This window comes from Geotrypetes seraphini, chromosome 2, assembly GCF_902459505.1.
Source record: "Geotrypetes seraphini chromosome 2, aGeoSer1.1, whole genome shotgun sequence".
Classification (NCBI taxonomy): Eukaryota; Metazoa; Chordata; class Amphibia; order Gymnophiona; family Dermophiidae; genus Geotrypetes; species Geotrypetes seraphini.
In genome coordinates this window covers 383846337-383873376 of record NC_047085.1, presented here as the reverse complement: position 1 = coordinate 383873376, position 27040 = coordinate 383846337, and the positions used below count along the sequence as shown (strand labels likewise).

Here is a 27040-nt window from a genome sequence, read left to right as displayed (position 1 = left end):
GGGCGACCTCGGTCTCGAGTATTCCCTCGGGGTGTGCGGAGTCGAGGTCCGATGCGGGGCCGGGGTCGACCCACCCGCTTTGGCCTGACTCGAGGATGGCTTCTTTGCTGAAGGGGATGGAACAGAGGACTTACCCGAAGCTGGCTTCGATGACGACGGCTTCGAAGATGAGGGCCGAGGCGACGCCGAGGCCCCCGAGGACGCCGAGGCCGAGGTCAAGGCCGGGGCCGAAGCCGGGGCCGACGTCGAGGCCTTGGGCGGCGCGTCGACGGCGAACAATTCCGCCATTCTGGCCTTACGGCGACGGAGGGCCCTGTTCTGGAAGGTAGCACAGCGATCACACGAGGCTGTTGGATGTTCGGGCCCAAGACAGACAATGCACCACCGGTGAGGGTCGGTGATGGAGAGTAGTCTCTCACACCGGCTGCATTTCTTGAATCCCGTAACAGGACGGGACATCGACGAGAAAAAGAAGAAGGCCGGGAACGACCGACGTTCCCCGGCTCAGGCTTCCGGGAGCCCCCGGAGCCCAACGAAAAACAATTATTATTTTTTTTTTTTTTTTTTTTTGTAAGACGGACGAAAAATAAAGCAGCACCGCGATTAATCCGATCAATAAACAAACTAAACGCGGCAGCTAGAAGGCAAAAACACTGGAGCTCAGATCCACAGGGCTTTCTTGCTCCGCGGAAAAATTTGAACTGAGGACCACGAGGTGGGATGCGCCCTCTAGTGGGCAGAAGGCACGCACATGCGTGGTGCAGTGTGCAAACTTGAAACTTCTAGCAAGTTTGCTTGAAAAGCTGTCCGCGCCGGGGCTCCGTAGATGACGTCACCCACATGTGAGAATATCATGCCTGCTTGTCCTGGGATAATCCAAAATACTGCTGTTAAACTGATTCACAACGGCAAAAAATATGATCATGTCACTCCCTTTCAGATCAAATCTCACTGGCTCCCAGTTAATCACCGCATTACTTTTAAAATCTTACTTTTAGTATTTAAAACTTTGTCTACTAATGAACCTCAATTCATTAATAAATTTCTTATCCCTCACAATGCATCGCGTTCCCTTCGGTCCACTAATCAAAAACTTATAGCAGTCCCCTCCTTGAAAGTTATTGGAATTTGACGACATGATATGTTCTCAGTAATGGCTACGCAACTATGGAATATCTTGCCTCAACATATAAGAGAGGAAAATGATTTGAGTCATTTTAAAAATAACTTAAAGAATTTTCTTTTTAAAGATGCTTTTAATCTTTAATGATGTTCCAAGTTTATTCTAGCTCTTCCTTAGTTTTCACTCTCCCCCCCTAATGTTCTTTCCATCTATGTTCTCTTCTATACTCTAAAAAATTGAATTGTAATTCTGCCTTATGTATCTATTAGTCTGTAAGTACATCGGTCTAACCGATTATTTTAAAAATTAATTGGTATATTTAATCGCATGCCTATACTTTTTATTAAAGTTGTATTTCGCTTAGTTAATTAAATAAGCGATTCATCAAACCAAAATAAAGCTTGAAACTTGAAACTAGGGGTGGGGTATTTGGGAGGAGTTTAGATTGGGGGTCAGGGGGCTTTTAGATGGGGATTATGTGTATATGGAGGGTTGCTCATTGTATATCCGCTGGGGTGAAGGCTGGGCACTCTGAGGGTTGGTATCTGCCTTTTTTTCCTTTTATGCCTCTGTTCTTCTCTCTTTAGTTAATTCCACAGGTAGTTTAACATGTGTGTCCTGGAATGTGTCCAGTATTAATTCCCCTATTAAACGGACAAAGATTTTACAGCATCTGGCCTGGAATAAAGCCCATATTGTAGGCCTACAGGAAACCAAACTCAGTGATGTGGAACATGGTAAATTACAGCAATCATGGGTAAGATAATGTTAATCTTCCTCTACTAGGGCTAAAGCGGGAGTAGTGCTTTTAATTCATAAATCAGTACCTTTTCAGATGAAACAGGTGATTTCTGACCCTGAGGGATGATTTGTGGTAATCCAGGGTGAGCTATGTCATAAAAATATAGTTTTTGCCTCTGTTTATGCTCCTAATAGTGCTCAACAATTGTTTTACCGGCAATTATTTGGGACAATATTGCCATTGCAAACTGCTTCTCTGGATTATAGAATACTAATGGGTAATTTTAATTCTATTATAGATATAGAGTTGTATTCTTGTCAAGGTTGCTCTGTGAATAGCAGACAATTAGATAATGGTTTGGGCACCTGGGCACGAGAATTAGATTGGTTGGACGCTGCACCCCTCTGAGTGAGACTTCACACATATCTCTAAAGTTCATCACACTTCATCTCAAATTGATTATATTTTTGTTTATAGGGACTCTTTTCACAGGGTAAACTCAGCAGAGATAGGTGCCCTTGCCATCTCAGATCATATACCTATCTGGATTTATATTGCAGAGGGAGGCTTGAGACCCAAGGGGCATTGGCGGTTTCCTATAGCCCTGTATCATGATTTGGAATTTAGACCTTTGTGCAGAAATGGCAGGATTATGTATCTTTTAATGAACGTTGTTTGAACAATAAATGGATCCCTTTTTTGGGAGGAGGCCAAGGTGGTCCTTTGCAGTACCATTATTGACTATTTTCATCATAAGAAAAAGCAGCTCTGTAATCAAATCCTTGAGCTAAAGCAGCAGGTCAAAAAATTCCAAGGTTGTATACCAGGTAGCTCCAAATATGCGGAATAGAAATGCACTACATACACCTCAAGTGGTGCTTAATACATTATTTAAGGAGAAGGCCCAACGTCACCAGTTTTATTATAAGTATAAATTACATAGATTTGGGAATAAACCTGAACGTTTGTTAGCCTACTTGACTAAGACCTGTTCCACTCTCTCATATATCACCTTATTACAGGATAAATCAGGTACCCTGGTTACTGAATAATAAAAGTTTTAGAGGATCTTTTTGTACAGTTCTATCGATCTCTTTACATGGCTGAGATTTCTTGTATGGAAGAGGAGATTCAGAGGTTTCTTGGTTTTGTTCATTTACCGTACTTGTCTGACTCAGAGAGGGCCTCTTTGAATGCTCCAATCACCAATGAAGAAGTCTTTAGGGCTATTAAATCTTTGCTGCTCTTTAAATTCTCTGGTCCAGATGGATTTAGCAGGGAGTTTTTCAGTTGTTACCTCCTCACATTGTGAATCCTTTGCAGAATCATTTTTCACAGGCTATTGCTGAAGGCAGGTTTGCAGATTTGTCGAACATGGGCCTGATTAATAATAATAATAATTTTATTTTTATATAACGCCAAAGTCATGTTTGCCCAAACCAGGTAAAGACCCCCTCTTGGTTGAGTCTTATAGGCCCATATCCTTGATTAATGTCAATCTAAAGCTTTTGGCTAAGATTCTCGCACAGTGGCTGGCACCTTTTATTCCATCTCTTATTGGGGAGGATCAAGTTGGTTTTGTTAGGGGACGCTATGTGGGTTATAATTTATGAAAGCTTCTTTTAGCTGTTGAACACTGTTTTTCTCGCTTTGACTCTGTAAAAGCCTTTGATCGGGTCGAATGGGCTTTTTTGTTCCTTTATTACAGTGTTTTGGAATTGAGGTTTTTTTTTTCCTGCAGGCTTTACGAACTATGTATGTTAATCCATCTGCTGCGGTGTTGGTAAATGGACCCTCTTTCTCTGTGTTTTCCTTGGGATGGGGTATGCATTAGGGTTGTCCCTTTGTCATATATTCTATTCTTAGAACCGTTGTTAGTCCAGCTATGACAGAGTTCTGAAATTACGGGAGTGGTGGTTGGGACAGATCAGCTGCATAGTATGGCTTTTGCAGATGATATAATGGTTGTACTTACCCAGCCCAAGGATACTTTAATGCCGTTATTAGAACTTTTTCATTCCTTTCATGCTCTTTCTGGGCTTAAATTGAATATTTCTAAGTCTGAAGTGCTCCCTTTAAACCTCTGTATTCCTTCTGTATGGTCCTCATTCCCACTGAAAGAGACTCCTTTTATGGTGAAATATCTGGGGACATATATTCCACATCTGCATCCATTGACCCTTTCTGATAGTATGATACACAGAGAACAGGGGTATAAATTTTTTACATAGAGTTTTTTTATCACCCTGGTGAGGTTACAAGGCCAGCTTTACTACCAGAGATGAATGCCCTAAGTGTACGAGAGGCCATGCTACTTTGGGACATATGTTCTGGGGGTACTCCAAGATAAGATCATTTTGGACAAAAGTGTGGCGCACCCTTTTATCTATTCTTCTTTCGTCCTCTTTGTGTACCCCTCTGGTGGTTCGTTTTCATGGAGGGGGGAACATTGCAAGACCTTTCTGTAGGGCATCACTTATTTGTTAATAAAGCTTTATTGTTAGCTAAAAAGACCTTTTGGTCTGTAGGAGGTTGCATGCTCCACCCCCGGTCTCTCAATGGCAAAAGTTTTTATTTGAATTGGTACTCTTAGAAAGATGTAAGGTGAGCAATGTAGAACCCAATCGCTGGGAGAAATTTCAAGATATTTGGGAGGGATACTGAAATTCTCTTCCTCATAAAGCTCGTAGCATTATTCTTAACTCTTGATAATCTTGCCTTTTTTCTAGTTGCTCCTTTTCTCCCTAGCTTTTCTGTTCTTTTCCACTATGTATTTCTGGTGCTTTCTTCTCTATATCCTTGAGCCACATCTTTGTGGATGGTTATAAGATTATTATACCTTGTTTTATTGTATTTCATATTCTTTTCTGTAGTTTTTGGCTTTGTGACTCGAGTGTTTTATAAGAAACTTAATCTTTGTTCTTGGGGATATTATTCTCTTTATTTTTGCTCTTAGTTTTCCACCCAGGACTGTATACTTTATGTTGTTTTATCATTGGAATTGATATATATTTGTGGACTTTTTGAGTGACTTTTATTAATTTGTTACTCTAATATGTTACTCTATTCTGAATCCTATGTCACAGAATGGGAGTTGGGTTGGGAAGGGGAGGGGTTGGGAACAATAAAACAGAAATGGTATTTAGGGCACTTATAGGCTTTTATCATAATATGGTGGGCTTTTGTACCTTTCTTTGTTCTCTTCTTTAAGGGGAATTTTTGGTTTTTCCTTTATACTGAGATGATGTGCAAGAATGTTATATATTTTTCCTTTTGTTATTATAGTTCGTTGGCTATGTGTTTACCTGTGCTTATATTTCTATGCTATTTGTATACTGCACGGCTCCCCATGACTGACGTTGCTCTCCTGCATGGCCCCCATGACCAACATTGCTCTCCTGCATGGCCCCCATGACCAAAGTTGCTCTCCTGCACAGCCCCCCTCCCAAAAGACCGGCATTACACTGCATTCTACCCCGCCACTGCTGCACTCTCCTTACCAGGCAATTGGTGCTCCAGACAGCTGATGCTACACAATGAATAAAGACGTTACCACCAGTGTACGCAGATCAGGTGCATGCTCAAGGCCTACCGGCTCCTGCCTGCTTCAAGATTCTGCTCCTGTCCCCTCCTCCCTCGTCGAGGGCTGGCTTCACTCCCTTCGACTGACCCACCTCATGAGATCAGATATACCTGTGAACCTCCCAGAGCAGCAGGGACAATGGCATCCAGCATGCAGAGGCAGCACTGTGAACAGGATGCTTTTGGCTAGCGCTGCAAGGGCCTTTCCTCTGCTGCAGACAGACTCTGAAAGGCCTGAGGCCTGCAGGTATGTCTGATCTCACAGGGGTGGGCATGAGGGGGTGTTGATCATTGTTGAGAGGTCAGACCCGGGAATGGGGACTTGTATACCGCCTTTTTCATTGGCTTTGGCATTTAAAGCTAACATTCAAAGCGTTGGGCTTGGAGGATTAAGTGACTTGCCCAGGGTCACAAGTAGCTGCACCAGGTGATCTCACAAGGATGCTAGATCATAATTTGGGGGGGGGGGGGTAGGGAACATGTATGCTATGTCCATGTGGGGGGAGGGGGGAAGGAGAGGAGGGGACATGAATGCTGGACTGCAAGTTTGGGGGAGAGGTGAGGACAATGATGTTGGACTGCAAATGGGGGAGGAAGAGAAGGAGACATAGATGCTAGACATGCAGGGGGAGGAAGAGAGGGGGACATGGATTTTGCACTGCTAATGGGGGTGGATAGGAGGGGACATGAATACTAGATCTGCAGGGGAAGGAGGAGAAGGGAGGGATCATGGATGCTGGACCCATAAGTACAGGGGAAAGGGGGTGAGAAGGAAACCCAGGCCAGAAAGGTGGGTGAGAAAGAAGAGATGCTTGACTGTAGAGAGGGAGAGAGAGAAGTCAGTCTATAGAGAATAGGAAGGGAGTCAGGGTGCAAGAGAGAGAGGTGGTGGGTGAGGTGAGAGGACATGGATAATGGACCTGCAAGTGCAGGTAGAATGAGTGACCAAGACCAGAAAAGGGATGGGAAGGGAGAAAGGGAGAGAGAGATGAGACTATGGGAGCCAAGAAGGGGATTCAGGGTGCAAGTGAAAGAGTGGTGGAACTTAGTGAGAGACAGAACTGCAGTTGGAGTGAGAGAGAGAGAACTGAGGAGGCTGGAACCTGAGAAAGGAAAATTTTTGGCAGGAAGGAATTTTAAGCCTCAGGATAGGAGAATTCTAAGCAAAACACTACAAATAAACTTTGCAAAATTTTGAAATATTATGTGCAGAATTTTCAAATTTTTGCACAGATTTCCAAAATTGCAAAAAAATTTGACTTGACCAAATATGTTTTGACCATACCTCTGAAATGTCACATACATAACAATTTCTAAAAATCCAGTTTATCTGGATATCTTTAAATTATTGAGGTACCGGTATATCCTTTTAAAATCACCCAAGTGCCATATACATATTGACTTCTTAAAAATATTCAGGACACTTTTTACAACTGGGGGCTGTTTCATGCATCTATTACCCATTTGGAAGATTTCTATGATCTCTTGTTCCTAAGTTTATCTAAACAGATATTGTTTAAACTGCTGTTTTTGTACTAAATGTTTTGTGGTTTACGCTAATGAAAATATTTATAGTTAAAAATTTTTTGTTAAAACTTATGTCAAGGATATCTAGTCTTTGTAGACTCTCTCACCAGGGTCATCCAGATTTCTAATCACGGTTTATATTCGGCAACCTTTTTTCGGGGTGGAAAAATTGGTCACCTTGGTTTAAATTTGTATCGGTTTATATTCGAGTATATATGGTACATCAAGTTCAACTATGATGTTCTAATACAATATTTCATTGTCATTCAGCAATAATGTCTTACTTACGTATGCAGATCTATTAAAAAGGCTATAGTAAATTAAAAAAAGGTTTCAATATCTAACAACATGAACTTACCTGTAAGAGATAAACTTTCCTTCAAAATCTAGAGCAGGATTGATTGATCTATCTCCTATGAATTCACCTGATAAACATAAAAATAACATTTATTAAATATTTTAAAACATGTCAACAATGGGAAGTGAATTTTGATTTTATGACAGAAATGCTGCATGTCCTGCTAATAAATTATAAGTTTTACTGCAAATATGAAATACTGTACAAGATTTTGCTTTGAAAACGTCAAGGTAGAGGAATGACATGTTATTGGAAACAAAATATCCCTCATTTAAGACCAGCCCCTGTTTAAAAAAAAAACATTTCCAGTTTTGATATAATATTCATGAATCATTATCCTTTTACTAATATACGAAGTTTCTTCACCTAGAATTACCCCAAATCTGTAGATAACAATAAAACTCATGTTCAGACAATAAGTCATTGAAAAGAAAAGGGAAAAAGCTGTTTCTCACACTCCAAGCACCATAATTCATCTAAACATATCCAAAAGAATCCAATGTTATAGATTTCAGTATTACCATATATACTTGAATATAAACCGATCCAAATATAAACGGGGGTAAAAAAGGTTGACTTGAATATAAACCGAGGTTAGAAAATTGGGTTATCATGATGAGCCAATCTTTAAAGACTGTTCACCCTCCCTCCCCATCAGCTATCTTGTAAGTCACTAACCCCCTCTTTTACAAAGGCGCGCTAAAATGCCTCCTACGCTAGCCGCTACTGCCTCCTTTTAAGCAGGTGGTAATTTTTCGGCTAGCGCACACTATAGTGCGTGCTAGTCTTGTGCCTGCGCTAAAAACACTAGCGCACCTTAGTAAAAGGAGCCCCAAGTGTTTTAGTGTGTGCTAAACTCTAATGCGTCCATAGACTTATAATGGGTGCTTTAGTGTTTAGTGTGCGCTAAAACGCATAGCGCACCTTAGTAAAAGGAGCCCTAAATGTAATACAAATATCTGTGATGCATATATCCCAAAGCTCATAACTTCCATTTCCCCAGTATGTACCCAGTCTTTAAATCGCAACTATTTTTTAAAGACTTATCTTCGGGCCTCAGTGCGGGAAGAATTATGTGAAAACTTCTCACTGGTCCATATAGTCTATTTAAATATTTTTTGCCATAATAATTTAACTTTTATAAAGTTCCAAGTGCTTTAATTCAAACTTATCTTTTTAGATATTTTTCACATTCAGACCCGGGAAAGACCCAGGTCTGAATGTGAAAAATAACTAAAAAGATAAGTTTGAATCAAAGCACTTGTAACTTTATTATATATACGGTATATATATATTTTAAACAGACTTTATGGGTCAGTGAGGAGTTTTCACGTAATTCTTCCCGCTAAAGAACTTTAATTGCGGTGGAATGGTGGCATTGAGGCCCGAAAATAAGTCTTAAAAAATAGTTACGATTTAAAGACTGGGTACATACTTGGGAAGTAGAAGTTATGTGTTATGAGTATTATTCCTAAGTAGAGTTTGAAGAAAAATAGCATCTTTAATATCTAAACCTATTTCCCAAAGCTAACATATTCACAAGGCCCCTACATAGGAAAATGCAACTACAAGCAACCACAAACTTAAATAAATGTAGACAAAAATCAGACTTAAACCTCAAAAAGCCATATGCAGTTCAACACCAGAGAAAGAGAAACAGCATTCTATACTTTGGAATATAAAAAGAAAGCAATGCAAATTTACAGTAAAACTGTAAATTGTGCATGAAATTAAAAATAAAATTATTTTTTCTACCTTTGTTGTCTGGCCATTTTATTAATGTTTATCCCAGTTTCTGCTTTCTGATGTTTTTTCTTAATTTTCTTTCCAGGGTCTGCAGTCTATCCGCCTCTTCTCTCATTCCTGTCTTCACTTCCTCTCGTACATCCATCTCTGACTAACCTTTTCCTTTCAGTTTTCCTCCATTTATTTTTCTGCATCTGAATCTGCTTCTATTTCTCTAGTTCTTTTGCTAACTCTTCCCTCTCTCCCCCATTCCAGCATCTTCTCTTTCTCTATCTTTTCCCCTTTATTTTCACTCTTCTAACCAGTATCTATACTGTCTTGCCCCCTCCATCCAGCATATCCTCTCCCCTTTTTCCTCCAACACCACATCTCTCTCTCTCTCCACCTACCTACATAGAAGATCTCTACCCATCACCTTTTACCCTTTGCTTCTTCCAATAGAGTCATAGGTCAGGCACAGGCCAACATGCGAGGCAGGCAGCTGATTCCTCCCGGCGGTGTCCGCGGCAGTCCTCCATGCTCTTTGACGGCCACCAGGAGGAGTGGGGAGTGAGAAGTCAGCGGCGCATCTGGATTGTGAGCAGCCCTGCCTTTGGTCCTGTTAAACCTGGCAATAATGAAGCTAGCCTCCTCTGGGGCCTTCCCTCTTGCTAAATCGCTATGCTCTGCCAGTCTCAATCTCGCCGCTCAAAATCAGGAAGTAACTTCAGAGGGGGCGGGATCGAGACCGACAAACCTTTAATGATTTGGCAAGAGGGAAGGCCGCCATGGCGTCTGGCTTCTTATTGCTAGTCGGTTTAGCAGGATCGAGACTGGGACAGGACCGAAGGCAGGGCTATTCACAATCCAGATGCGTCGCTGACTCCTCACTCCCGGCGGCCGGCAAGAAGCATGGATGATTGCTGTGGACACCACTGGGAGGAATCAGCTGCCTGTCCCTGACCTGTGACTCTGTTGGAAGAAGCAAAGCGTAAAAGGTGAAGGGGGGAGATCTTGTAGGTAGGTGGAGGGAGAGGGAAAGAGAGAGAGAGAGACGAGGTGTTGGAGGAAAGAGGGGAGAGGATATGCCTCGCAATTTGGGCCTGTCCCTGACCTGTGACTCCATTTCCCACAGCCTGGTAGGCTTAAATTTGGATATTTTTAAAAAACTATGGTAGAAGATTCAACTATAAACCAAGACCCCCATTTTTGGGCCCAAAATCTCGGTTTATATTTGAATATATACGGTAATGAAGAGAAGCCTAGTAATTAGATCACCAAGCTGACAACCAGGGAAGCCCAGTTCAAATCCTGCTGCTGATCCTTGTGATTTTGGGCACATCACTTAACCTTTCATTGTTTCAGGTAAAAACTTCAATCATATGTCCTTATGGGACCAGGAAAATGCCTAAAGTAAAAACATTTGAGCTAAATCCAAATAAAGATAATAAAATACTTTAGACCAGGGGTGCCCAACACGTCGATCGCGATCGACCAGTAGCTCAGGAAGGCAATGCGAGTCGATCGCTAGACTCGTGTTGCCGTCCTGATCTACCGGGCCGATCAGCCTTCCTCTCCAGTGTTCTCCCTTGGGCCTTTTAGCTGGGCGGTCCGCCCAGCTGTCATCTGCTACTGCCGCCGCTGCTGAACATTTTAAAAAAAACAACCATAAAACCGGCTTGGAGATTTCAGCCCGTAGCGAACTTATGCTCCGTGGCTCTAACGTGTGCGTGCCGGCTTCCCTTCTCTTCCCTCCGAAACCGGAAGTTATGTCTGGGGGAGGGGGAGAAGGGAAGCCGGCACGCACATATTGAGAGCCCTGAAGCAAGCGTTCGCTACGGGCTAAGGCGGGAGACAGGTTAGTGAAGCATTTGCTCTTCTTGCTGCCGGGTCCTGCCTACTTCCTGTTTCCGCGAAGGCAGGACCCGGCAGCATTTCCCCCAATAGGTCAATCGCGATCTTGGGCCAATCAGCCTTCCTCTCCCCGACGGCAGAATTGACGTCAGGGAGAGGAATGCTGGTCGGCCGAAGCAGGAAGAGCTTGGGCCTGCGTCGGCTTTCGAGCCTGTTATTGGTGGCGGTTTGGGTCCTGGTCCCCGATGGCAATGGCTTGGGAGAGGTCAGGGAGAAAGAAAGAAAAAGGGCAGGCAGGGAGACAGAAGGAAAGAAGAGAAACAGAAAAAAAAGAAAGGGAGGCAGAGAGAAAGAAAGGGCAGGGAGAGAGGAAGGAAAAGTTGGGGGAGAGAATGAGGTCTGGAGGAGAGGAAGCATACAGGCTAAAATAAAGGAAGAAAGATTGGATGCACAGTCAGAAGAAGAAAGTGCAACCAGAGACTCATGAAATCACCAGACAAGGTAGGAAAAATGATTTTATTTTAAATTTAGTGATCAAAATGTGTCTGAATTTATATCTGCTGTCTATATTTTACACTAAGGTCCCCTTTTACTAAACCGCAATAGTGTTTTTTAGCGCAGGGAGCCTATGAGCGTCGAGAGCAGCGCTGGGCATTCAGCGCAGCTCCCTGCGCTCTAAAAACTGCTATCGTGGTTTAGTAAAAAGGGAGGGGGGTATATTTGTTTATTTTTGTATGGTTGTTACTGAGGTGACAGTGCATAGAGTCATCTGCTTTGACCGCTTTGAAAAACCCTGGAATAGGAATGATAATTAACATTTTCTATGCGTACAGTATGCGTTGTGTTTTTTTTTAATTTTATTGTTGGTAGATCATTTTGACTTGGTCATTTTAAAAGTAGCTCGCAAGCCCCAAAAGTGTGGGCACCCCTGCTTTAGACAATATAAATTTTGGTAATTGATTGTGTGCATGCAAACGAGGGGTGCTGAAAGGTTCTCAGCCCAGCCAAGAAGAGAATGACATGGATATGGTTCAATCAATGATCTGGAACAATGTCAAAACATAGAATTTTGTTTCTGCAAATTGTCAGTGAAATAAGATAATACTCTTTTCAGCTACAATAGCAAAATAATGCCCAGAATTTAGGAAGTTGGTTGGTTGAGCTGAGAAGTTTTCAGTGCCCCTCATATACAGTATATAAATCCATATTTTAAACCACACTTCCCGTAAAATGCTTAGACAGGAATTAAGAAAGAAAATCATACAGAATACAGGGAAGTTCTGTGCAGCCTGTGTCATAGTATCTAATGTGCATTCTAAATTTAGCATCTGTGGTACAGCAAGAGATTAGAGAAACTGGGCCTTTTCTCCCTTGAAAAGGGGAGACAGAGGGGATATGATTGAAACGCTCAAGATAATGAAGGAAATAGATTTAGTAAATAAAGACAGATTGTTCACCTTCTCCTAGATCAGAATGTACGCAGGTAAGGCTAGACTCAGTTAGGGCTCTGGTCCTTTTCCTAAGGGCCGCGGCGGCAGTGGACTGCTGGGCATGATGGACCACTGGTCTGACCCAACAGTAGCAATTCTTATATTCTTATGTTAATAAAATGATGCAAATTTGGCTCCTAAGTATTTGTAATGGGAAAAATACAGAAGGCAAATATTTTAGTGCAGCCACATTGATGAATGCATGGCTGCCATAGTGGCCCATCATTAGTCATAAGATTGACATATCTGGTGTAGATACCAAAATAAAAGATGGAAAGTAGCAATTGCTTTCTTTTTAACCATCTTTGTCCTTAGAGGTGGTATGGTTTCTCTTTATGTTACACTTCTGCCACTGTATTAGCAAAACACTAACCTAACAAGACTTGTTTCAGCATCGTGTGTCTTTTAAGAAATTATTGAAAATGCAATTATTTGTAGAAGCCTTTCTCTAAACTCTGTGGTTATTGTTTTGTTTTCTGATATTTTGGTATTAAGAGAAATCTGTTGTATTTTAAGACTGTTTATGTAATGTTTTTGTATATTGCATAGTTTTAAGTGATTCATAAATATTTTAAAATAAATATATAATTTTTGAGTCTTCTTTAATTTCAGCTAATTGTAGTGTTGGTGCCTCATCAGAATTTATATACTATATACTAGAGAGATGTACTGGAACTCGAATCTCACGGGGTTCCCCCTGGGGGTCATAGAAATCCCGTAGGGACTCCCCCCCCGGGGTTGGAGGGTTGAAGGCACCTTGAGGGGCTTGAATACCTTAGTGCGCCTCCATTTCCTGCCCTCCAGCCGCACTCGCCCATCTACAAAACAGTGTGCAGTAGTTTCAGCACACTACCCTGGAAGCCTTCCCTCCAACACCAGAGCAGACATTAGAGAGAAGGCTTCCAAGTCAGCCATGTGCAGGGCCCGCTGCCCTGCAATGTGGGGCTGGAAGGTAGCAAGAAGGCGGCTAAATTGGATGGCTCTGGTATAATCTTGCGGGATGGGGGCACAAAGGAAGTTGGGCCACAGAAAGGAAGGAGGGAGTAAGCGAATGAGCACACGTTGGACCAAGGGAGAGAGGGGGCATGAACTTGGGACAAAGGTTGGAAGGAGGGAAGTGGCGCAAACTTGGGACAGAGAAGGGACACAGAAGGAAGGGAGGGGGCATGAACATGGGATAGAGAAAGGAGAGAGGAAGGGGGCACAAACTTGGGACATAAGATGGAGGGAGGAAGGGAAAGAGATGCTGAGATGAGTAGGGAATAGAAAGGGAGAATTGTTGGGCATGAGTGTGTGCATGAGATGGTGCACACAGGGAATGGAGGAAAGAGAAATTTTGGGCATAGGGAAAGAGAGGAGTGAGGTAGAGATGCATGGGGAAGAGAAAGATGAGGAGAAGAAATGTTAGATATTGTGGCGGAGAGGGAACAGTGGGACAGATTGAAAGGGATACAAGATGCAAGAGAGAGGAATGTTGGACATAGTGGTGGAGAGAATGTAGGGAGAGATATGGCACGGTGTTGGAAAGGGGTGAGAGAAATGTTGGGCATGGGGCTGGTGGGCAGGGACAAAAGATGCAGCACATGGGCTGGGGGATATGAGGGGGAAAAATATTGGATGTGGCAGCAGAGGGGATGGGAGAGATGCACCCTGGATCCCTCTTCTCTCTCTTTCCCAACTCCCTTTGCAGCAAGGAAGGGAATGAGAGAAAGAGAGATGTTGGACAGTGAGAGAGAGGAAGACATGTTGCACATAGGGTGGAGAAGAAATGCTGTGTAGGAGTAGGGAGGGGAAAAAGAGAGAGGCAGATCCAGGACAGAAGGGAGTGAGGATGTTGTATAATGGGAGGAAGGGAAGAGAGAGTGGGAGAAATACTGGACCACAGTAGGACAGCAACAGAAGAATTTGCAGAAGATGGGAAAGCAGAAAAAAGAGAAACTAGGACCAATTTAATGGAAAAATAACTCTCCAGACAACAAAGGTAAAAAAGGAATTTATTGGCTGAAATATGTTAGCTTTGGGAAATGTATATAGCAGATGTCTTTGTATTGTGTTTAAAAGAAAAGGAAATGCATTTCTGGTTTTATATCTCCGGTGCTGAAGTACTTGCTGACCCTTGCTGTGGCTGGTGGAGATCTCCAAGCAATGCCAGCTGAGGACCTCCTCCAAAGACAGCCAGAACTCCCCTCCACCAAACGCAGCACTTGCTGGCAGCATCCCTGAGCCATTGAAGTGCCAGCATCTGTGACTCAGGGATGCTACTGCTGCCTCCCAAGCTTGGCAAAAGGAACCTCTGGCCACCTTCACTGGAAGCCCTCAGCTGGCATAGCTTGAGGGTCCTTATCAGTTGTAATATTTATATTTTATATTTACATTAGAGGCTCTGGCAGAGACCAGTTTACAAAGTAGGTATTCTTTCCAATTAATATTTCCAAATTAATAAAGTGTCTTTGCTTATTTGTAAATGGGTCTCTACCAGAGCCTTTAATTCAGTAGCATTTAAATGAAATAACTACTTCTGAAGTTTATAGGGACGGGTGGGGATGGATTTGATTCCGGCAGGGACAGATATGATTCCAGTAGGGACGGGCTTGATTTCTGTCCCCACACAATATCGGATAAGGGTATGGCAGTTTTACTTCCTGACTCATGATTGGCACATTATAGGTTTGATGTTTAGCTCTCCTATTGTCTTTATTAAGTTTTTAATTGAGCTTCTCTGATATTTTATATTATAGACTGAGCTGCAGAGAATTTTTTTCAGTTTCTGTAGACACTTTTAGAGATAAAAGTAATTTAACAACAGAAAATTTAACTCAGGCACTGTTAATGCCAAACTCTGATTATGTCAATGGTCCTTTGGATAAAATGATGGAAAACTGGAACTCAGTACTAGGTTCCATTTACAACTTCATGGTATCGGTGAAAGCACACCTCTTACCTAAAAGGTAAAGGCCCACATGTTTTCATTCAATTCTATGTCGATTAAAAAGACAAAAATAAGGATTTTGTAGTAGGGCGGACCCAGAGTCTTAGTCCTTGGGTTTTGGCCAGGTACTAGTGACCTGGATTGGCCACCGTGAGAATGGGCTATTGGGTTTGATGGACCATTGGTCCGACCCAGTAAGGCTATTCTTATAAGAATGTCCTCTTGCAGCCTGACTCAGGTCTGGATCCCCAGAGTTACCAATACAATCATTAGCAGACAACAATTAATGGCCATATGCTAATGTTGCCATTAGCATGCAAGCATTAACAAAAAATAGTGCTTGAGCATTTACGCCACCCATTTTCTAAGTGGAAAAAGTTCACTTGCTAATCCTGTGCTAATCACATGTAGATGTGCTAAATGATTAGTGCAGAAATGCCCACTCTGATCAAAATGCCCCCTCTATGTGAAAAATGTAAAAATTATTTTGTGGAGGATCAAGTGATGCAGCGAACAGAGCAGTTCATCTATGCTGTGCTCCGGGGCTTCTTCACTTTATTGGCTAACATCGTACCAGTTTTTTCATCGTGATACTGAAGTACAGTACTTCATTCCTGACTGTTTTAATCTTTATGGACAGATTGCTTTCTTAAAAATTCCTGACAGTATGGCTACAAAAGAGGTAAAGAAAAAAAAGGAGCAGTTGCATTGTGCTGAAGATAAGATGGTAGATTTCTTAGTTGGAGTGCCGCTGGATTTTACAGACCAGTAATTGGGAACAGCTCATGCAAGTGGTGGGAAAAGCTTTGGAACCCCATTTAGAGAAATTATTGGAACAAATTACAAATTGTGAATCGCTCTTGGCAGAACCTACCCATCACAGTCACACAAGCGAACTACAGCAATAAGTCTCAAGTATGGAAAATGGTCATCAGGCACACAAAATGTGTCTGCACACTCTGGAGGCCCAGGCGCAGCACCACACTTTGAAATTTGAGGATTTGGGAAACAGGTCTAGGAGAGGTAATCTCCAATTTATGAACCTACCTGAAACTCTCCCAGATCATAAGTTGCCCAAGTTACTGAAACAGTGGCTTCCACAAGTATTACCATTACCAGCAGGAATAGGTTGGTTGTGCCCAAAGTTGCATGGGTCGCAAGCAAGATGGTCATCCACACTTGCAAGTGGTCATGGTGAAGATTCACAAATATCAGCAGAAAGTAGAATTACTTCGGCAATATAAATGGCAGGCAACATATTTGTTATATATTACAGACCCATAGTTGAAGGGTGGACCCCTTTTTTAAAATCTTTTTGCTATTATCAATTATTGTTTGGATCCTTATATAATACAGATTCACTTATGAGGGGTGTTCAATAATTTATCTACCTCAGTAGAAAAGAATTAAAAAAAAATTTTTGATTTACTTTTCAATATAGTCCCCTGATAGCTACATACATTTCATCCACTTTTCCTGCAATGACTTTAACCCCTTTGAAAAGAAATCTTCTGTTTGACCTTCAGACCAGGATGTCACAGCTTCCTTGATGTCTTCATCATTTGAAAACTGCTGTCCATTAAGAGATTTCTTCAAAACTCGGAATAGGAAATAATCTGAGGGGTCCAGATCAAGACAAGGGTGGATGGTTCAGCTGCTGAAACCTACATTCTCAGATGGTAGCCTGTGATTGTGGTGACATGTGCACCAACACATTGTCATGAAAAAGCTGCATGCCTGCTTTGAGCTTTCCTCTTTTCTTCTTGATTGACTCCAGCAAAGCAATTATTGTGTTGGCATAACTCTCCCCGGTTTTGGTTGTCTTGTGTGGCATGAACTCCAGAAGCAAAAGTACTTCATCAGACCAGAAGACAGTTGAAAAGACTTTGCCTGCATTGAACTTTTTTTTGGAGTGGGGGATGACTTGTGCTCTCACTTCATTGACTCCATTTTGGATTCAAGATCTCTGTGATAGACCCAAGTCTCATCTCCAATCACCAAACAATGAAAAAAATTCACTTGGACTTCAAGGAGCATCTCTAAGTTCTCCTAACAGCATTGGAGCCTCATGGCCTTCTGACATGTGTCAACAGTCTTGGAACCCATCGTGCACTAACCTTAGAAATACCCAATTGTTCATGAATTATTTTCTAAACTATACTGCTGAGATGACTATTTCTTCAGCAAGTCAGGAAACCTTAATTCATCAAGTTGACAATCCAGCCCAGATTCTGAAGAGTTGTCATGATAGCTTGTACCGCTCTCTCTGCTAAGCCAGTCGTCCAAGTAAAGATGCACTAACCAGCCCATTTTGCGGAGGTGGGCCACCACCACTACCATCACCTTGGTAAAAGCCTGCGGAGTTGTGACAAGGCCGAAGGGCAGGCTGCTCCAGGACGTGAAAACATTGGAAGCATCTGTGATCTGCAAAGATGTCCAGATAAACCTCTTCCATGACTCCATCCAACCAACTGTCAGAGTCCTGGGGAGATGCAGGTCTTCTTGATGGAACAGAGGTGGGACCTTGGGAAGGCTACACAGCTGGTCACTCTCCAGTTGACCCAGATGGTGAACTAGTGTTGCTGATATATGCTTGGCAGACCAAGTTTATTCACAAAGTCAGAAGTAAAGAGCATAGAGGACAGAAAATCCACCATAGGTGGAGGGTTAGAGTGCTTTCTTTTCAATATGGGGCCATCAATGCCCTTACCAGGCGCTGGTGCCACATTCTGAGACTCTGAGAGGCCTGAACGGTCCTCCAACTGTCTCAGTAAATGTTTGGCAGCCTTAATGAAGTAGTCTGAACCCTAGGTTCCCACCTCCTTGTACTGTGTGGCGGAACATATGACACAAGTGCACTGTTCCGGTGCCTAACCGGACAAACTTCACATAAATTCATGAAATTGGAGCTAGAGGATTCCATCCCTGGTGATTAAATGCAAAAACAAGGCTTTTTGAAAGTTTGATAACTTAAAATTAAAATCAGGAAAAATCCAAGATGGCTACATGACTTTCCCACTGAAAAAATAGCTGTATTTCCACTAGAGGAGTGCAAAATCCAGTGAGTTCGGGATATTAGGGGTAGGGGAATATGGCTACAACAGATTTGACCTTCAAAAACAGCAATTTCAGACCCCTCCCAGACCAGATGCTGGGAAAAAACTTCCAGAAATCTGAAAGGACCTCTGCCACCAGAAAAGTTGCCTCTTCTGAATCTTCGGCTGTCAGGAGGAGGAAAATGCAGCCGACATCATGTGCACTCTGAAGAAATGCAATTGGTGTCCGAACAGCTTGCATTAACACTCCGGATCAAGTTGAGGTGTAAGCTCAATAACAGGGTAAAACCCTGAGCTTCACAGTTCAAAGCAGGCTGGCTGAGCAGGTTCCCACAGGATCCACTTGCCAGCTGTAGATCAAAGCCTGCTCTTCTCCCAAATGACAGGCAGTCACTGGAGCTTTACTTGAACATGAAATCCCATGAAAAAAACTGCAAAACAATCCACAAAAATAATAAAAGAGACCGAGCAGATCAAATTTGCTCCTGCAGACTCACTTGCAAAAGAATTAACTGATTGGGTGCAGTAGCGAGCAGGCAGAAGGTGGAGGTGCTGAAAACAATGATCAGTATCTCCTGCAATGGATTCTTGGGAGCGGATTGAAGACCCATGGTTCAGCATACCATCCCTATTGCACTGGAAGAAAGTAGTATACCTCAGATGGAGAATTTGGTTGGCCCTATGGACAGACATGTACAGAAAATTACTACTTCAGAAGTTACCACTGGAGCCTCTTCTACCCTCCTCCCCCAATCTACATCTGGTGCTTCTTAAGTTTTTTGAGGTCCCCTAATCCTTTCCCCTCTTAAGACTTTTTTAATTTTTTCTGAGGATGTGTCTCCCATAATGGTTCATGTTTCTCAGGGAGGGGTTCAAACAGCAAATGAACAGAATATTCAACAACTCCAATTGAGCTCTATAATTTCAATCTCTGCACCTGTGCCACACCCTTATTTTTCATTGGGTTTATTTGATCAGACTACCTTGTTAGATGTTTGGAAGTTCACTAAGAGGATCAAATTAATGCCCAAGGTTCAGTTTCTAAACTGTGTGACTTTACAGAACAGACTGATCAGGCACTGGACTCTATAGATAAGAAAGTGCTGAGTTGTGATAAATGTTTAAATGATATTGAACCTAAAGTCTTAATACTTCAGGCAACAAGTACTTCAGTATAAAAGACTCTTTAGTATTTTATCATATTACTGAACAACTAGAAAATCAATATAGAGCTAAAAATTTAAGAATATTTAATTTTCCTGTTATAGTATTGCTTTCTCCTGAGATCCTGTTCAGAAAATATTTGAAAGAGGTTTTGTCTATCAGAGAACCTGACTCTATTATGATTTCAAATATATATTGTTTACCACAGAGAAAAATTTCAGTTGAGGCAGGAGGTGAGAACATAGATGCTTTGGAAGCTATCTCAGATATTGATTTGAGTAAATGTTTGGAAACTTCTCAAGATGATTTCCTCATTAAGTTGATATGTGAGATTGATAAATTTAAGATTTTTAGAGCATATTTCGAAAAGAAGAATGAAAATTTCTGTAGTCAGAAATTACAAATTTTCTCTGATGTGGCAAGAGCAACTCAGTTGAAAAGAAGAAAATTTTTAGATGTAAAATCTACTGTATTCTGCAAGCCATAAGAGCTTCCTTCTTAAAATTCCAGTGTGAATGCCTAATTACATATTAGAACGTACAATATGTTTATTTTGATCTGGGAAATTTAGAGAAATTCTTACAAGTAAAGAGTCAGAAGTTAGAAGACTGATGGGATTTAGAAGGTGTTGATGGTAGAAAACCTTACTTTTGATGGTAGTAAATCTTAGGAAAATATGACAGCAGCATTACTGGTACATTCGGTGTCTATTTTCTTCCTGTTTTGCCTTTGAATCTCCAAGCAATTCTCTTGATATGGGATTTGAGATTTTTTACTTTGCCTTATTTTTCTTTGCTTTGTAATTTTCTTATTTTATGCTTTTTTGAAACTTAAATAAAGATATAAATATAAAAAAAAAGAAAAATTTTAAAAAATTAGGGAATAGAGGAACAGTGAGAGAGAGTTAGATTGTAAGCTCTACTGAGCAGGAATTGTCTCTTAAATGTTTTAATGTACAGTACTCCTTATGTCTAGCAGTGCTATAGAAATGATTAGTAGTAGTGCAAGAGTTATAGACAAGATACCCCGGGCAGAACTTACCTTATAAATTCAAATATAAACCTACCCAAATATAAACTAAGGTAACCTTTTTCTTCCATAAAAAAGGGGGGAAAAGTTTGCCTCAAATATAACCCAGGGGTTTATATTCAAGTGCCCTCCTTTCCTCCCTCCTTACCCAGCCCCCGATGCCCACAGAAGGCCTGCCTGAAACCCTGGTGATTCAGCAGTGAATCAGGACAGGAGCGATCCAACTGCGTCCTGTCCCAGCCAACTCTAAACCACCCCTCATGGTCCCGGTGTAAAGCAGGGCTGGAGCGATCTTCCTATGTTCCTGCCACATGAGAGCTGCCATCAAAAATGGTAAGATCTTGAGGGGTCAGGGAGGCAAAGTGGTTTAGAGTCAGCTGGGGCAGGATTACCATTTGGATTGCTCCTGTCCCAGCTTACTGCTGGACCACCAGGGCTTCAGGAAGGTCTGCAGGAGGCCAGCAACAGTTCCGGGGGGAGGGGGACAGACCAGAGAACTCGAATATAAACTGAGCCCCCCATTTTTGGCCCATTGTTTTGGCCCCATAATCTTAGTTTATATTCAAGTATATGTGATAGATATAATCTATTTTGTCTGCTCTTAACTACTTTTACCAGTCTAGGATTTCTTCTTCTGTTTTAGAGAACTGAAAGGGATTAATAGTTGTACATATTAAATGGCTGAAATGCAAACTTCTGAACATGTGCAAAGTCAATGATGGATGTCTGACTAATGCAGAGTATGTTAAACCATTTGATGAATATATATTAACAACATCGGTTACTGTGGTTAACACAGACATTTAAAGGTCTTTTTAAATAAAGTAAATAGGTTTGTAGATTTCACCTTTCAAAGACTTCTTCAAATTGTGAGAATACCAAGTAAGATTTTCCTTCATAAAATGGAAACTGAATAGAACAGCAATTTTGTTTCATTAACAACATTAAAACAAAGGGTTTGGAGTTTGTTATATAAGGGAAAAGTAATAAAGTTTTGAAGAGAGAAAACTGCTTTATTTCCTGAAGTCCCTAGTTGAAATTAATTATAGCAAATGTTTATGAAAAACATCTGTTCCACACTGTTATAAACTCTATTTTTGCATAGGTAGCATAGGTGACTTCAGGCTCCTCTGTATTGTTTTGAAAGATAAGTGACAATTGAAAAGCTTAAGGAAAAAAAACAATCAGAAATCCATATGTATTTCTCAAAATTCAAAAAATGTCTGTCTTGTTCTAACCTGTCCCACCAATCCCCCTCAATTTAAAATGACTGGTTCAGAAAACCCCAATAATCTCTCAGCTCTAAATCAAATAGAGAATGAAAGAAAATGTTAAGGCCAAAGAAAAAAAAAGGCACATTTAGCAATTTACAAATCATGCTTACCCTGGTGGAAATACAACTCATCTGATTTTCTAAGCGTAAAGATTATTGTTAAGATATAGTGACATTATATTTTTAACGCATGAAAATCAAGAGAATAATGTTTGCTGTTCCGCTGAATAGCATGAGAGGGTGCTAGAGAGTTTAGAATAGTATTGCAACTGTAGTTTTATGGGAAAGCTCATTCACCCATAATGTCAGCTAAACTAAGCATTATGGCTCAACAGTTTGGGGATTTTCTTCCCAAGAATCTTTCAAGTATAGTGTTAAACTCAATTTACACACACACAAAAAAAAAAAAATTATTAAAATGAGCTAGCTCAAGGCAATACTTCAAAACTCAGACTGCCTTCAGCTAAGGAATTAAATGCACTTCATTTTTGGTATTTATGAAATAATTATTAGGTTAGAAAGTTGAAGCACAGTACCTTATTTCACAAAAGCAGTTGAAGATAGTCTAATTAAAGTGCAGTAATAAATGTTGCATAAAACTGCATTAAAACAAAATCTAGGGCCAGCATCAAATTCAGTTTTCAATATTCTAAGCAATATCCAGCATCATATTCATGTATACAATTGCCTCTTTCTCTGTGCTTAAACTTGCTCGTGTGTATTTTTTTAAACTTCACTCTTGATTTTTCCAATCTAACCCTTATTTGTCCTACTGAGGCTAATGCATTAAACAATAAAAAGTTGTCTTAGGAAGTATGCTCCCATCAAAAAAGAAAAATGTAAGATCACCCAGAAATCTGCAAAAAATGCTGAAATTTCAGCATTAAAAAAAACCCACAAAATGCAATCACACATTCTGCAATAAAATTTTTTGTAGCCCATTCTTCTACCAAACCTTATATGTATTCGGTGTGAAGTTTATGCAAATTCCTAAATAGCAGACCTACCAAATCTAATTTTTTAAGCATAAGACATATGTTTGGAGAAGATTTCACAAGCATGGAAACCCTCTCATCTCATGCCCAACTCATGGAGTTGCAAGTTTGGAAGACCTCCAGGACTGCCAACCAATATGGAGAAAGAAACCAATCAGAGATGCAAGGCCAGCATGGATTCACAGGCCCCACTAACCAAAGAAGGGAAGAAGGTGGGAACTGCAAAGCCTGAGGCCCCATCAGCTGAAGAAAAGGGAACAGGGCTGGAGTAGTGTGCTTGACTAATAATAATAATAACTTTATTTTTTCTATACTGCCATAATCTTGCGACTTCTAGGCGGTTTACAATGAAGAGAGCTGTACAATCAGTGAATTACAGGGTAAGAATAGGTAGGCTGTCACTGAGTAGTCAGTGATTACAGGGTACAAATAGGTCACGGTATAATCTTAACATGTTACATCGAAGGGGCTGGATGATCAGCGAATTACAGAATACAAATGGTGAGGAAGACTAGAGACAAATTAAGTGAGTAGGTGGCTGAAAAGATACTGAAAGTGGGTGGTGGTGAAGTTCTAGAGGGAGCATATGGATGCTAATAGGATAGTATTACCATATTTGTGAAGTCAAAAAAGAAGACAGATAACCCCACCCACACCAGCCCTGCCCACATCTCACCCTACCCCACCCCATCTTTCATCCATTTCCTTAGCTTCCCCTTCCCATCCTCTTTTAGCGCTTCTCTCTCTCCCTCCAAACACCCTCTCATGCGGGTGCTTTTTCTTTTCTCTCTCTCCTTCCGACCCCCTCCTTTCCTGCGGGTACTTAATTCTTTTTCTCTCTCCTTCCAACCCCCCTCCCCTCTTTTGCGGGTACTTCTTTCATTCTCTCTTCTTCCAATCCCCCTCTCTCACAGGTCTTTCTTTTTTTCTCTCTCTCTCTGCTTCCAATTCCCCCTCTCCCTAAGGTGGCCATACGTCCCGTTTTGAACGGTACAGTCCCGTTTTCGGATCCCCTGTCCTGTTGTCCCCACACACAGCTTCGGGACGCCCAAAATGTCCCGTTTTCAGAGACAGCGTCCGGAAGCTGTGCGCGGGGACAACGGGACAGGCAATCGCTTCCTGTCCCTCCCCTGCCGCCCCCAAAAAAAAAAGGCCTCCCTCCAGGCCCAATTTAGGTCCACCGCCGCTGCTCCTCTGCTGCCACTACTCGAACCCAGAAGCCTTCTTCCCGATGTCAATTCTGACGTCGGAGATGATGTTCCGGGCCAGCCAATCGCTGCCTGGCTTCCGGGTTCGAGAAGTTTGCAACAGAGGAGCAGCGGCGGTGGACCTAAAGGAGCTAGGAAGATAAAGAGGGACAGGGTACCAAAGAGCGGGAGGTGTTAGATTTTTGAAAAGAGCCAAGTTTTCAGGTGTTTGCGGATCTGGGGGCACTAAGGACACAGGAAGGAGGCACTGGGGGCACTAACGACATAGGAAGGAGGCTCTGGGGACACTAAGGACATAGGACAGTACTGGGTGCACTAAGGACATAGGAAGGAAGGAGGGAGGGAATAGAAAGGGACAATTGTTGGGCCTGAGTGCAGAAAGAAATGAAAGATAGGATGCACAGTCAGAGGGAAAGCAACCAGAGACTCATGAAATCACCAGACAGCAAAGGTAGGAAAAATGATTTTATTTTCAATTTAGTGATAAAAATGTGTCAGTTTTGAGAATTTATATCTGCTGTCTATATTTTGCACTATATTTGTCTATTTTTCTATAGTTACTGAGGTGACATCATTGAAAACCCCCCAAATATAAATAATTAACATTTTCTCTGCGTATAGGGTGCTTTGTGGGTTTTTTTAAATTTTATGGTTACCATTATGAAATAATAAGATATTGTGTGTACATGAAAAATGAATGGAAGAAATTGGGGGCGGGGCTAGGGTGGGATTGGGGTGGGGCCAGGGCGGGACTGAATATTAATAGATGTCCCGTTTTGATGAAAAAAATAAATGTTCACGTTACCACTCCCTGGAGTGCTTCTTACTTTCTCTCTCCCCTTCCAAACCCCTCTCTCATATATATTTCTATCTTTCTCTCTCTTCTTCCAACCCCCCTCTCCCGTTGGTGCTTCTTTCTCCCTGTCTCTCTTTTCAACACCCTCCTTTCCCACAGATGCTTCTTTCTTTCTTTCTCTCTCTCCTTCCAACTCTCCTCTCTTGTGGGTGCTTCTTTTTTTTTCTCTCTCTCTATGCTTACCACTCCCCCTCTCTCATGAGTGCTTTTTTCTCTTTCTCCCTCTCATTCCAACCCCCTTTCCAAGGGTATATCTTTTTCTTTCCAACCCCCCTCTCCTGTGGGTGCTTCTCTAGTTCAATTTCAAGTTCAATTTATTTAATATACTGCAAATATAAAACAGAAGGCAAATCTAAGCGGTTTACAACCCCACCCCTTCCCACAGGTGCTCCTTCTTTCTCTCTCTCTTTCCTTCTAAGCCCCCTCCTGCAGGTGCTCCTTCTTTCTCTCCTTCCAATCCCCTGTCCTGCAGGTGCTTTCTTAACACCCCCTCTCAGCAGGATCTGTGGTGTGGCTTCTTTCTCCGGTCCCCCACCCCAGAGTTGGGTATGACTCTCCCCTGTCCTCCACTTACCTCTTCCACTGCAATTCAGTCTTCAGGCTGTTGGCAGAGTCAGCAAGGTGAGTTTGCTGCCTTTGGCCTGTCATGGAATCATCCTTTCTCTCTGCAAGACTTCCTGTTCCTGTGTAGGTGGGGCACTGCAGAGAGGTAGCTTCTGGGGTAGGCCAGACAGCAAACTCACCTCACTGACTGCCAGCAGCCTGAATTGCAGAAGAAGAGGTAGGTGGGGGCTTGAGAGAGAGGCCAAAACCTGGATAAACTCCCGCAAATTTAGGAAACTGTCCAGGTAAATCTGAACATATGGTAACCCTACTAAAGGGGAGATACCCAGGAAGGGACAAGAGGGATTAAAGTTGAAGAGATCAGGGTGGGAGATAATAACATAGAAAAAGGATAACAGAGTAGTTTGGGGAGGAACGACTAAAGATTTACTGAAGAAGAAATAGGGAGGGGTATTGAAAACACACATACACACACTGTATGTAACCGTGTTTATATTATTTTAATACCCATTCATTTCTTTTTTTTTTTCCCAGTTTTCAGTCATTTGTTCCCTGCTCTGTCTCTTTTCCTCCTCCTCCACTTCTCCAAGGTTTCTAGGGTATAAAAAAAGCCAATTACCATTTGTTCTGCTTCTTTCATATTTCTCCAGATGTAGGTCTTGGACACACCACTAGAAAAATCTCAGTTTTGGGCCTTTGCTCTTTGGTAAGGTACATCTTGCTCTTTGGAACTGACCACTATTGGCATCTCTAAAATAGTGAGCTGGTGCAATGCAAAAGCATGCAAGACAGCTCATTGTTTATCAACCTTCTGAAAAGCGGTGTGCAAAAATCTCTTTGCATATCAATTTTCACAAAAGAGATAATTACAAGCACAGTTATTTTTTAATTTTAGCCATTCCAGGGACAAAATTTCTCACAAAATTTGCATGAAGCAAACTTTCACACAAAGGAGACTAATAACTCATAGAAAATCCCATGCGTTAATACTACATAACCTGGAATTCTTTGAAGGCAGTAAGCTAGGAATCAGAGAAGCCAAGTTTCAAAATTCCATTGTTGTGAATTTGGTGAAATCACCCAACCCTCATACCCCTTTTGTCTTAGGCACAACCTTAGATTGTAAGTCTTACGGGGACAGAAAAATACCTATTGTGCCTGAATATAACACACCCTAAACCAGAGGTTTCCAACAAGTGATAAGCGTATCCCAAGGGGTACACAAACCACTGGTGGGAAGTATATGGCACCACCTGGGTCTACCACCCTGTTTTCTCTTCAACCTGTTCATGGAGCCACTGTCACCATCACCCCTGCAATTATTTTAATTCCTGTTCTTGTGGTCGCTGCATCTCCTGCACTTCTCTCTCTCTTGATTTAATGGGTTAGTGACAGCGATTCCTACAGTTGCCTGCAGCTAACCTGGAAGCCTTTCCTCTGCTACGTCCTGTTCTCTGTCAGAACTTCCTGTTTCTGCCTAGGTGGGACACAGCAGAGGAGAGGCTTCTGAGTTAGCAGCAGGCAGCTGTAGGAATCACTGCTGACCCTTTGAAGCAAGAGAGAGC

The 27040-nt window shown here is 41.8% G+C and overlaps 1 protein-coding gene across 20 annotated transcripts in view; it reads right to left on the bottom strand.

Moving 5' to 3' along the window:
- The window catches only part of TBC1D5 (TBC1 domain family member 5), a 759729-nt gene that overhangs the window by 388511 nt on the left and 344178 nt on the right, over positions 1–27040 (bottom strand). For all 20 annotated transcript variants that reach the window (XM_033930686.1, XM_033930692.1, XM_033930693.1 and 17 more), the window contains one exon: positions 7333–7399. In XM_033930686.1, the coding sequence (XP_033786577.1) occupies positions 7333–7399 (67 nt within the window). The remainder of the gene's footprint in view (positions 1–7332; positions 7400–27040) is intronic.